General features: G+C 41.6%; 1 protein-coding gene across 5 annotated transcripts in view; it reads left to right on the top strand.

Moving 5' to 3' along the window:
* The first annotated feature begins 491 nt into the window (after nucleotides 1–491).
* Nucleotides 492–12,583, top strand: part of HTR2A (5-hydroxytryptamine receptor 2A) — a 32,141-nt gene continuing 20,049 nt past the window's right edge. For 3 of the 5 annotated variants that reach the window (XR_008201932.1, XR_008201931.1, XM_052664589.1), the window contains exons 1-2: nucleotides 492–2,076; nucleotides 6,603–6,803. Coding sequence is in view for 3 of the 5 variants with exons in the window: in XM_052664589.1 (XP_052520549.1) it covers nucleotides 1,671–2,076; nucleotides 6,603–6,803 (607 nt within the window). In the remaining 2 variants the exon portion in view is untranslated. The remainder of the gene's footprint in view (nucleotides 2,077–6,602; nucleotides 6,804–12,583) is intronic. The other 2 variants (XM_052664592.1, XM_052664591.1) reach the window with 2 other exon arrangements.

Genomic DNA, 12,583 nt, shown 5'->3' with positions numbered 1-12,583 from the left:
GGACAGGTTGCTGGGGTTCGCTGTAACATCCCCTCCTCACAAATGGGAGGGACGTCAGGCTGACTTCACATTTTTATAAATAGCCACTGCCAGTTTGATAAGCGTGCCAGCATAGACATGGAGTTAAAACTGAAGGGGACTGATCATTATTTCTTCCTTGTAAGGCTTGCATAATTTCCCCTGTAGATGGAAAAAGCTTTGCACTTATGTTTTTCACTACTATCTACCACTGCGAGCCTTAGATTTCATCTCTTTAAGCCTACATCCTGTGAAACGCTGTAATTGCATGCAGCTGTGTTTGCAAGGCATCCTCTGCAAATGCAACGTGTGCAAAGTGTGTGAAAAAGACCCAAGCTCAGGACCTCCAAAATATGCCATGAAAAACTGCTGGTTTGCCAAAAAAGAAAAAAAAAAAATCCCCTGCTTGGACTGCCCTCCTCTGCCGTCGCTACCTTGCAGTTTGTGACATCCAAATAGTGGGAGGTCTGACAAACCGAACGAGGCAGCGAGCAAGAAATTCCATTCCTGTCGAAATCTGTAATTCCTCCTTGCTGGCTGCTTTTCCTCGTGTGCGTGCTTTCTTCTGTGTCACTGTGTGCGAAGGGCTTTGCTATTATTATTATTTTAAATATAGCTTGCCCCGGGGCGGGGGAATCGCACAAGGAAAGAGCCGGCGAGCAGCCTATCTCTCAGAAGAAAACAGAGAGCCTCGCAGCACAGGAGCTGGCTTCACTCGAGTGTGCAGTTTAGAAGTCAAAACAAAACAAAACAAAACAAGCAAACCAAAAGATTTTTTCCAAGTGCCACCGTTTTGGAGGAGGCTGAAGAAAAAGAACCCCAAACTGGCTAAATGCTGAAGGATGCAGGCAGACAGGGGCACAGAGCGAACCCAAACGCAGTTTGAGTGTGGGCTCTAAAGTGCAATGTAAGTCTCTCTTAAATTGTCTTGTTTTGTTTTGTTTTTAAATCATAGTATCTGTTTTTTTCTTTCCCATTTTGAAACCAGGCTGGGCCAAAAGGTACAGTTAGTGACAAAAATCAGCGTGGAGCAGAAAGTGTAATCACTGATCTGGGGCTGAAAATGATCCTGAAATGCAACAGAAGTCAGAAATGCAGCAGAATATCAGGCGTATTATGGAAGATGCACTATAAATAAGAGCATATCTAATTATTTCAAGAGAAAGATGCCGGACAGAATCTTTAATCAACTTTCTTAACAGGGAAGCAAGAGCTCTGCTGCTTTGTATGGCAAGCTATTTTAATACTGCTGTGTTCAAAATTGTGTGATTACAGTTACCAATGGCAATAAGATGTAGCTCCAGAGGGGAGTCCTAGTGGCTGCAAAAGTTTTTTCTCTCTTATTTCTACAATATTTTTGCTCTCTCAAGCCTCAAGTCCACGGTCTCTATCCTCTAGTTTGGCTTTGCTTTTTACCTGGGTTTTCAGTGCCAACTCTGGACTTCCTATGGAACAGAAAACAAAACATTTCGGCATTTGGAGTAATTCTGGTATGTTTTTCTACATCGTGCTAATGGTAAAAATGCAGTTGACAAAGGATTGGGCTCCACCAACTTCTGCCACAGACAGCTGAGGAATGCAAAGCCTGATGGTGACAAAGGGTGACCATTTCCTATTTTTCACCATTTATCTCACCGATTTCAGACTTAGCAATGGATACCCTTTGTGATGAGGAAAGCTCTGCGAACCCAACTGCAAACTCCTTAATGCAAATAAATCATGAGAGGAGACTCTACAGAAACGTTTACGGACCAGGAGAGACTAATGTGTCACATTTCTGTAACTTGACTGCAGACTCTGAAAACCTGACCAATCTTTCATGTGAAAGTCCTCCGTGCTACTCTTCCCTCTTTCAGCTCTCAGAGAAAAACTGGCCAGCTCTGCTGACAGTGATAGTGATTGTTTTAACCATTGCTGGGAATATTCTTGTCATCATGGCTGTGTCACTGGAGAAAAAGCTGCAGAATGCCACTAACTATTTTCTCATGTCACTTGCAATAGCTGATATGCTGCTGGGTTTCCTTGTCATGCCCGTGTCAATGTTAACCATACTGTACGGTGAGTACGAGCTGTGGGATCTGCTGCATGTTGAGGGAAGCTTTAAACATTGCATGCACGTGTTGGCATTGTTCTTATTTCATTCTTACTGTAATGACTCCATGCGGGAAGCATGTAAGTGGTTAATGGACGTAAGAACAGATTGATAGATATTTACTCATTTGCTGATGGAATTGTCTCAAAACATGCATGAAGACGCTTTGTTCTCCTTATTCTTTCATTGTTTTCCCTGGCTTATAAATTTCAGTAATTCTGGTGGGAATATAGGGTCCTGCCAGTTACTCTGCTTTGCAAAAATGTGTGGAAGGACTAATGACTGCCTTTAGAGTAAAAGCTGGCAACCCCTTTAATTTTTTTAATGAAGTAATTCAAACTTTAAAATTCCCTTAACACCAACATCTTACTTAGACCTCCACTTACAGAGACAGGCTGCAATAAATACTGTGGGAGTTAAAAACTGGATGGGAATTAATTCTGCCTAATTTTTACTAACATTTACAGAAGCAAAGCTAAATATTAGCTACAATTCCATAAGATATTTAAGAATTAAGTGGATTATGACTCACAGTTCAGACCCTTGTAGGTGATTAATATAGCAGACCTTTCTTCTCATTTGTGCCGAAATCATTTGCAGCTCAGCTTGCGTAGGAAAAAGCAGCAGCCTATGTGTTCAGTGTCAATATTGTCAGGCTATTATCATCCCTAAACTTTGAAAAATGAGTTTTCCAGTACCACAAGCAAGTGGCTATATTTGAAAGAGAAGCGAGGAGGAAAGCGAGGTTGTTTGCAAAGCTTTCTATAGCCGCATGGTTTCAGGAGTAGAGCTCTTTGAGTGTGAGGCTGTAACTTACAAGAGGTTTCATCCAGCACACTAGAAGTTTATTTCCCAGTACCACATTTCTGCATGGTGCTGACACTGCTGAGGGTATGAGGCTGTGATTCATTGCAATAATTGTGCAATCACTCTGGCCGTTGGAGAAGCAGCGTAAAGCTGCAAAAACCGTCCATTGCGTAAGGTGAACAAAAACCCTTCCTGACACTGCCTGCTTCCCTGAGACAAGCAACAGGGACTCCTGCTGGCCAGGCTCTGCTGCCGACGAAACCCCAAAGTGCCCCAAACCCTAACGGCTGGGAGATATCTGGCTGGGAGATGAGGACTGGGATTCCTACAGGCAGCCCTGCAAATCCACAGGCAGCATCAGGCAGGTGGCATCACGTGGTAATAAGATGCAAGAGGATGGCCTTAAGGCATGCCAAGGGTGTTAAAATGGATATTAGGAAGAATTTCTTCATGGAGTGTGTGGTTGAGCATTGGAATGGGCTGCCTGGGGAAGTGGTGCTGTCCCCATTCCTGGATGTATTTAAGAGATGTGTGGACGTGGCACTAAAGGATGTTTAGTGATGGAAGATGGTTGGACTGGATGATCTCTTCAAGTCTAAATGATTCTATGATTCTATGCCACCCATAGTGGTAATCCCCAGTCAGAATTAGGGACCTTTGTAACAAGGGACTTGCAATGAGGTTGATCCTCCACTCACTCTTTGCAGGGAAATTTTGACAATTTTGCTCGAAACAGAGATGACTTCTTTCCCTACACCTTATCACTATTTTGTGCAATTCCCATTGGGATGCCTTGGCCAAATGTCCTGCACAACAGAAGCCAGGCAGGCTTTTCCGTCCACCCAGCAGCTCCAGCCTCCCATTGAAAAGACATTCTGCAACACTTTCACAGCATCCAGGAAAGGTGAATGTGCCCACAGATCAGAAAACACCCAGAGTTGAGCAGTACTTTTTCTCACTCAAACATGCACTTAGTTCTGAACATCTCTTGGAGATTTGCCCTATGGCAGCATGGAGATGTTGTTGGGTTTATTGGCAGATGCTTCTTCCCTGCTTCAGCAGAAGGATCAGGTGCTTCAAAGGGCTCCTGAGCAGCCCAGCACTAACTCTGAGGCCTCAGCTCAGGTGCTTCTGACAAGGTAGGACAGTAGACAAGGCCTTCTCAGCAACCATGCCTGCCTACAGACTCTCCTCTTTCCTTAGCCCTTCATCACTCAGTTTTCCCATATACCTTGTTACCAATCCTGGTCAGCTTCACTTCTCCACCTCCTCTCCTGAAAGGCCTTGGGAGGAAACACTTCTCTTCTTCATACTATCTAGGTACAACAGGAGAAAAATCTTGTCTCTGTGTTATCTGTTCTCCCTTTCAGCCTCACAACCTGACCATTCACAGATGTGCAAGCATTACTTGCCTCTTCTTCGGATGGGTCTCCCTCGTGTGAGCTCCTAGACATCAGGAGCTCTCATGAGCCATGTTTTGTTTTACTTTGTTTTGTTTTGCTTTGTTTCCCCTGGATAAGCAGAAGGGTGAATTAGGCAATGGTGAGAAGATGGCACAAGACCAAGGTGCCCCATCTGACATGTCACTTAACATGTCGTAAGGTCAGCCTGGAGGAGGCTGCATTCTTCTTGACTTGCACTGCATCTGCAGTTGGCTCCTCTCATCTATCTTCCATTTCATGGCCATGTAGTCTCCAAGGTGGTTTATTTGAAGAATGCTGCCTATCCCTGCCATATCCAGGTTTAGAGCAAGGACAAGAAGTCTAGAAGGGTGTGACAAATCTGTTCTGAAAGAGAACAGGCGCATGTTGTTGAGCGCAAAAGTAGTTTCTGCCTTTTCCCTGTGCAAACTGTCCTGGGCTGACATAGAGGCTGCGAGGAAGACATGCTTCAGAAATTCAGCCCTCATTTAGAGCTCTCCAGAGACTGGCTTCCTCTTTGGAAGAGCAGGAAAAAGATAAAACTTATCCATAAATACCGTATGGCTTATTAGAGTCAGTCACATTACAGCCATCCAAGAGCACCAGGAAATAGGTCTCTGCAGTGCTTAGAGAGAGTAAATGTAATTAGGCACAGACCTAATTCCTCTGCCTCTAATCCTTCTGTTGCAAACTAGGTTGTACTGTATTTCCAAAAGAGCCAGGCACACCCTGAAAAACTAATATCTTCTTACAACATCAGCTTTACCATTGTCCTATGCAACACATTCTTGGGCAGCTTGGGTAATTAACGTGGTAAATTAAATCACCAAAAGACAAGGGAAGGTTAACTGCAAAACTTGCCCCAAGAAGACTTACTGGTGGTTCCCTGCAGGACTAGAAGAACCTTGGTATGATGGTTTTGCAGGGCTCTGCTTAGCCTACGCCTGCTTAACAACTTGGATACACTATGAGCTTGCACGATTTTCCAAAAGCCCAAAGTGGGAGAGGCTACAAGCACTCAGATGCCCAGAATCAGAATCATCAACCCCAAAAGAGAAAGTCTAAAATGAACAAATGAAATTTAGTGAGGATAAAAGCAAAGTTATCCACTTAGGAAGAGATATCAAACCAACACCTGCTGGGGAAATTAGTCCAGGCTTCAGAATCTTGAAACAGATCTGACTGTCAAAATGAATCATAAGCTAAGTATGCAGCATAAGTATGATGCTTTCATACCAAAGGCCCTCTTCATTCCAGGTTAGATAAGTAAGAGCATTCCTGCAAGACCCACGAAGTAGGCTCGTATTTCACTTAGCAGTCAGGAGGCCTTTTCAGCAGCATCAAGAACAGGATCCAGCATTGGTCACTGCAGCAAGATAAATTAAATAGATTCTGGGGCAGAGAAACAAGAGGCATAAAAGTTCTGTAAACATCATCTGCAAGCAAAAGATAAAGGAACTGGCTTTGCTTAGTCTGGAAGAGAAAAAGATAGACAAGACATGATAGCCATCTTCCAATAGCTTTCAGAAAGGACAGTAATCAATTATTCTTCATTACCAGTGGAAAAAAACAAGGAAAAAGAAAGGCTTAGTTTGCAGCAAAGAACATGTAGGATTGATACTGATAAACTCTAATGTATTATCTTCGGATTGCTTTCTCTGGAGTAGCCTGACAATATACACTGATGATATTAGAATATTGTCCCTATCTAAATATGTGGAAATAAGTTATCTAAAGATAGGTGTCATAAACATCACTGATATGCAACTAAATATATTTCTTTCTCCAGCTGCCACCAAATCTGAAGTTTCAGTTTCAGATTTTAGAAGGCTTTGTAGATCAGCAGGTGTTAATAATACAGTAATCACACTGATGATAATTTCTAATGGAAAACTGAGAAATTTCACACGTGCAGTAACAATTTTTTTTCTCCTTCCATAGATGTTGATTACAACATCAAGCATTATTCACATAGAAAAGAAAAACACATACCCACACAGCAGCCTGGGAAAACTAAATAAATAAATAAATAAATAAATAAATAAATAAATAAATAACCCCAAAAAAACAAACAGAGCCTTTGCAAGCAAATGAAAGAAAAAAAAAAAAAAAAAAAGATTTCCTAAAAGAGAAATAGAGAAGCTATCAGACAGCTTCCTTACTACCAGCATTTCCTAGGAATACATGCGCAGTGAGAAAAATGCTTTGCAACAAAAGATGTGACTACGTCACATTATAGCTGACGTCAACTTTCTCTTGCTCAGAATACACGTGGCCTCTGCCTAAGGAGCTGTGTGCCATTTGGATCTACCTGGACGTGCTTTTCTCCACTGCCTCCATCATGCACCTCTGTGCCATCTCATTGGATCGTTACATTGCCATTCGAAATCCCATCTACCACAGCAGGTTTAACTCAAGAACAAAGGCTTTTGCAAAAATAATCGCTGTTTGGACCATATCAGTTGGTAAGTGAGCAATACTTCAGCATGTAATTGCAGATACACATTTCAGTCTAAAACTGTGTTTTCTGACTGCAATACTTTCCTTGCCACAGTCTAACAAGTGCTGTAATGTAGTAATTAAGCAATACACAATCAACAATGACAACATGAAATGGAGGTGAAGCTGAGCAGCACAGTTATAGAAGGAATACACATTAGCACTAAGACTGTTAGGTTCAGTTTTGTCTTAAAAATGTGTTTATTTCCCATATTGATTATCCACCATTACCGTAACATCTGAAAACAAAAAAATAAAGATATTGACAAAGATATTGACTGAAAAGATTTTCCTGTAAGTCAATTGTTCCAGCTTCTCATTAGGGTAGTTTACTTAGAGATGTTCCACATGGTCAGATATTTTCTGTTTTTTCCTGATATCAGGACAGGGTGAGGTTTGTACAATATCCCATTTAGGAGGCATTAGATGCTCTGCCTATACCATAGACGAGAAGTGTTTCCCAATGGAGAGCCCAGAGCTGCAGCCTTAAGGAGGTGCCCCGAATGATTCACCTGAAAAATCTCTCTCTGCATTGGTGTAATTAACCCAGAGACTTGCAACCACATAGCAGTGTCATGTGTTACTACACATGGTAACAGCACCTTTGGTCCAGAGCTGCTTCATGATGTGGGAGATGGAAAGTGTTTGGTATCTGATGCTATCAAGGTTTTCTTCACAAACTTTAAGCGTTGGTTCCAAGCATACTGAAAGCACCACTCCCTTTGACTCATCCATTTTTTCAGAGCACCCGTGCATTGGCAGCTCACTTATTCATTCACTGACCTCATTGCAGCCTTCCAGTACCTAAAGGGAGCCTACGAACAGGAGGGGAGTCAACTCTTTGAAAGGGTAGATAACAGCAGGACAAGGAGAAATGGTTCTAAGTTGAAGGAGGGAAGATTTAGGTTGGATATCAGGGGAAAGTTCTTTTTTTATGAGTAATGAAGTGCTGGAACAGGCTGCCAGAGAGGTTGAGATGCCCTGTCCCTGGAGGTGTTCAAGACCAGGTTGGATGGGGCCCTGAGCAATCTAATCTAGTATTAGATAGGGAAGTTGGTGGCCCTGCCTGCAGTAGGGGGGTTGGAGCTTAATGGTCCTTGTTATTCCTGGCATCCCCCTTTCAGCCCAGTCTGCACTCCAGCATATTTGTGGCTTAGAATAGCTGAATCTTCTGCAAAACATCAAGTGATAGTGGTAGCTCTCTCTCTCATCAGAGGGGCAGCTGTGCACTCTCCAAAGTACCCCATACCTAGCAAGGTGCAACAGCATCACTTACATGGGGCTCATAGTGACCAGATGTAGATGTCCAGCTGACCAGATGTAGATGTCTAGCACAGGGCATGTGAACTCCACCCTAAAAACACCTAGCTCTCTATAAACTATTCAAAAAACCTAGGCCAACTCATTTTGGTGCAGATGTTCCCCTTTAGATGACATGAATCATACCTTATATCTCTATAGCTATAGAATCATAGAATCACAGAACTGCGTACACCACAGTCCCTTTGCTTATTAATCCAGTACAAAACACATTATTTTGTCTTTTCATTTTTTTCCCCAGTCTCAGGCGCTGCTAAGTGTAAGCATTTTCTCTGCATGACATAAAAAAGTGAAGTATTCATTAAATTTGTCTGTACTGCATTTGTTGGTATTAGTGCGTGGTGCCTGCGCTAACAAACTCATAGAAAGATCAGAATGAGCAAATCAAGGGTCTGTGCACCTCAGCAGCTTTCTGTAGACAGTGACTTGCTAGCAGAGCTTCCAAATAAGATCACTATTCAAATAAATTTAGAAAAAGAACCCTATTATTTAAGCTCTTCTGGTTAGAATATGGTTTATGTTCTACAGAAGGAGGAGTTTGCTCTCTGATATCTTGAGTCACAGATTTTATTTGTTATCACTGTGGCAAGTGACAGAAGACAGACCTATTTAAATCTGAAAAACACAACTCCTTGCTTTACTGGAAGCCACACAAGTGTGGCATAAGTGAAGATGGCATCCACTTTTCTGCAGATGGATAAGGACATATGTAAGGCAGTGGTGGATGTTTGAAAGATAGTTGGGCTGATTGGATAAAGCTCCATTTCGTTCACAAATAGCACATCATCAGTAGAACATGTAGGTTAAATAGATACAAATGAAATCAAAAAAGGACCCTGAGGTATGCATGAATAAAGCACTGCTCAGCTGCTGTTAGTGCCATGGAAGCAAAGGGCATGAGAAGATGAGCTGAAGGAAGACAGTATCAGTTCCCTGCCTGGGAACCGGGTCAGGAATGATCTATGGAGAATATGATGTGCTATAAAACAAGCTATAAAGGAGTTTCTGAGCTGCCCATTGCCAGTCTGGACTGAGATTGCAGCATGGCATGTTGCTATATTGAGTAAAAAACAATAAACTATGAGGAAACTTGGTAGATCCCAGATCTTCCATGCAACTTACTGGCAGTTGGTCACTGATCCTGATCCTGTCTTTAGTCATCACAACATGACTCAAAATAGATTGGAAATGATTTCTGAAGAATGAGGTCATTTATAGATCATTTACTAATAGAAAAGGGTTTCTGAACAGAGGTCTCTATGTATCATTTACCAATCTTCAGGCTCTCAGTGCTACTTAAGAGTGGCAGTGCTATAAATTATTTAACATCTTGCATGTTCACATAGGAACAGCTAACACAGGCAAAAACAGTGCCAGGCACAGCACACTTTCCCCAGCTCACAGTGTGGCTGAAATTTCAGTGACAAATTCAGAGGGACGGGAGTTTCTCAAGGTTTTGCCCTCCAGCCTCAGTTCAGATAACCTTTGGCTCCCCTTGCCTCTACAGTTTGCAGCTCAGCTGGTGACCTGTGAACTAGCATGATGCATGAGATTGAGAGTAAGAAGGCAAAGAAAGAAATGAAATGCCCCATGTTCCCCTGCACAGAGGCTCATTTCACCCGGAGTAAGCGGGGGAACCTTTCAATCAAAGAGCTTAAATAGCTTCCTCACTGTCAACATTCTTAGTTAACTCTCTTGCATAGCCCTCTCTAATAATTTATTTACCAGGCTGAGTCTCAATTCATTTTGGATCTTTTTGCACGGAAGCATCCCATGTCCAGGTCATCTTTGTATCCCTCTCTGAATCTCTTCTAGCACTTCTAACATTTTCTTTGAGACAGGTGGCCAGACTGTAATATTCAAACCATGAACACATCACAAATTCATCCAATACTACGTTTTCTGTCTTGTTCTCACTTCCCACCTTAATAAGTACTACCATGCTGCTATCCTTTAGGACACACTAAGCTGAATGATTCCAAAGTCTCTTTCCTGAATAATGCACATATGGGAAGTATTCCCCTCCAACTAACGTACAACACTTTTCTTCCTGATGTTGCCTTGCTGCCTGTTGGATGAGACTTATGAGGATCCTCTACCAGTTCTATCCAGCCAATGGCTGCCAGTGTAAACCAGTAAACACTCTGATCCAGTGTCCACACAAACAGGTCACAGATGAGCTGACTGGCACTGGCCAACACAGAGGGCTGCTGCATGCTAATTTCCACTGCCATCATGGTGGGAATCATTCACCAAATCCTACCACTTGTTTTCTGTGGTTCAACTCATCCTTTACCCGTGAGAAGATCCTTTTTCCTCTGCAGTCATAGCTTAATTTCCTAAGCAGTTTTGGATCAAGCAGTGTTGTCAGAGCTTTCTGGAAATTCAGAAATGTTATACCAGCTGGGTCACTGTCATACACCTACTTGCTCCTACTTGCTAACTCCCGTGAATGATTCTGTCTGATCTGTGGGTCATGGCTTTCTCTCTCTGCAGAAGTTCTCCTCATATTTCCCAATCTACCCATATCTCTTTCATTATGACTTCTAAGTTATGTAAGTAATGAATTTTCCATTCACTAAATTTTTAATTTTCCCTTTATTTTCTAAAAGTACAAATTTGTCCAGTGAATCTCATCCAAAGCCCAGTTGATCTGTGGTCATCCTTCTGTTAGCTGTTAGCTTCAATGAAGTGTGACATATTTAAAGAGCAAATTGCATAAAAAGGGACAGGCAATTTGATTGACTTGACTTCTGAAATCTCAGTTTTCTTAGTAAAAAAAAAATACTGTGCTAACGTTTATTTTTTGCATTAGTAGAAGAGCATTTAGCCAGCAGCCTTTCTTTCACTAGACCATGTAATGCCACAGGCAATTGGTTTAAAATGGATTCTAATTACTGTAACAGATTCTAATCGTGTCTTTAATTCTTAAATCATCCAGTACCCAGGGTGGCTAGATAATTAGATTATTTGTAGCTGTTGAAGGCAAAAGCCCATTAAACCCTGAAAATTATTCCATTTGTTTTAAAGCACAGAGGTCATTAGTGAGAACAGGTGTAAAATGCCCAAGTGTTTTCTATTCCTAGAAAAAAAAAAAAAAAAAGTGAAATGTATTCAAATCTATAGAACTGCAAATAGAGCCTACACTGAAAAAGACAGGTAAAGGACCTTCTAGTCCTAGGTGAGCCTAGGAAATGTGCTATGCAAGAGGTCAAAGTCAGCATCCTCTCCTTTGAAAATTCTTGACAGGGCCACAGGAAAGAAATCATGACTGTTAAGCCCTTATAGATCTCATTCCTCTGTCCTTATTTCTCTCTATCCTTCTGTTAATGATGAAGTTTGATGAAGCTCAAATCCTCTTAGTCTGAGTTTTCTCTTTGCTTATAATTTCTCACTCAGCCTACACATCTGCTCACTGCCTTCAGGCAGTCTCTGCTCTCCCCAGTCATCACAGCTTGGATTTATTCTGTGCTTCTCAGGCAGAAAAAAAAAAAAAGCATAAAGTTGAGTTGGACAAAGTTGGAGAAATAACCCTCATATATCTCCCTCTTAAAGTTTTCTGCTTTGTTCAAGTCTAGTTTGGGGATGACTTGATATAGGAAAAGACTGCTTGTTATTACATGGAACATACTCATCCCCTCATATGGATTTTCTTTGTTATATTTTATAGACACACCATGAAGCTTAGAAGTCAGCAACAGTTATGCCAGTAGAGAATTCCTCACCTTAGTAATGACCTCACCAGCAGTGATATCTAACAAATAAATGAGTTCTTCATGTGCATGCTGTCTGAGAAAATCTAACATCAAATGCTGTGATGCCCATTTCTGAGTTGGCTAGCACATATATTCTGGTTATGAGGCACTACTTAAGATGGTTTTGAGATACATAAATATTGTATTTCCCTATTGATGTAAATTATTTTACCTTGTGACAGAATCCTTTGATTTATTCCTCCCAGAAAAGTGAACACTTCTCATCCACCAGACCAACACCTTACCTGGTATCTGTCTCTCATAACTGTGTACGTTAGAAAAGATTGCGTTTCAAGTTCCTGCATCTTTTTACATTATTTGGCAAGGAGGTTTTACTAACCCTTTACTTGAAAAAAAAAAAAAAAAACAAATTTGAATAGAGTAGTGTAGAGCAGCATAGAGTAGAGAAGAGTAGAGTAGAGTAGAGTAGAGTAGAGTAGGATAGGATAGGATAGGATAGGATAGGATAGGATAGGATAGGATTGGATAGGATAGGATAGGATAGGATAGGATAGGATAGGATAGGAGTAGCTCAGTCAGAAGGAACCATCAAAGACCATCTAGTCCAACTGCCTGACTACTTCAGAACTAACCAAAAGTTAAGGTATGCTGCTGAAGACTTTGTCCAAATCCCTCTTGACCATGGCCAGGCATGGGACATCAACCACCTC

Source organism: Tympanuchus pallidicinctus, unplaced genomic scaffold (assembly GCF_026119805.1).
Source record: "Tympanuchus pallidicinctus isolate F22 unplaced genomic scaffold, pur_lepc_1.0 scaffold6, whole genome shotgun sequence".
Taxonomy (NCBI): Eukaryota; Metazoa; Chordata; class Aves; order Galliformes; family Phasianidae; genus Tympanuchus; species Tympanuchus pallidicinctus.
This window is presented reverse-complemented; position numbering and strand designations above follow the sequence as displayed.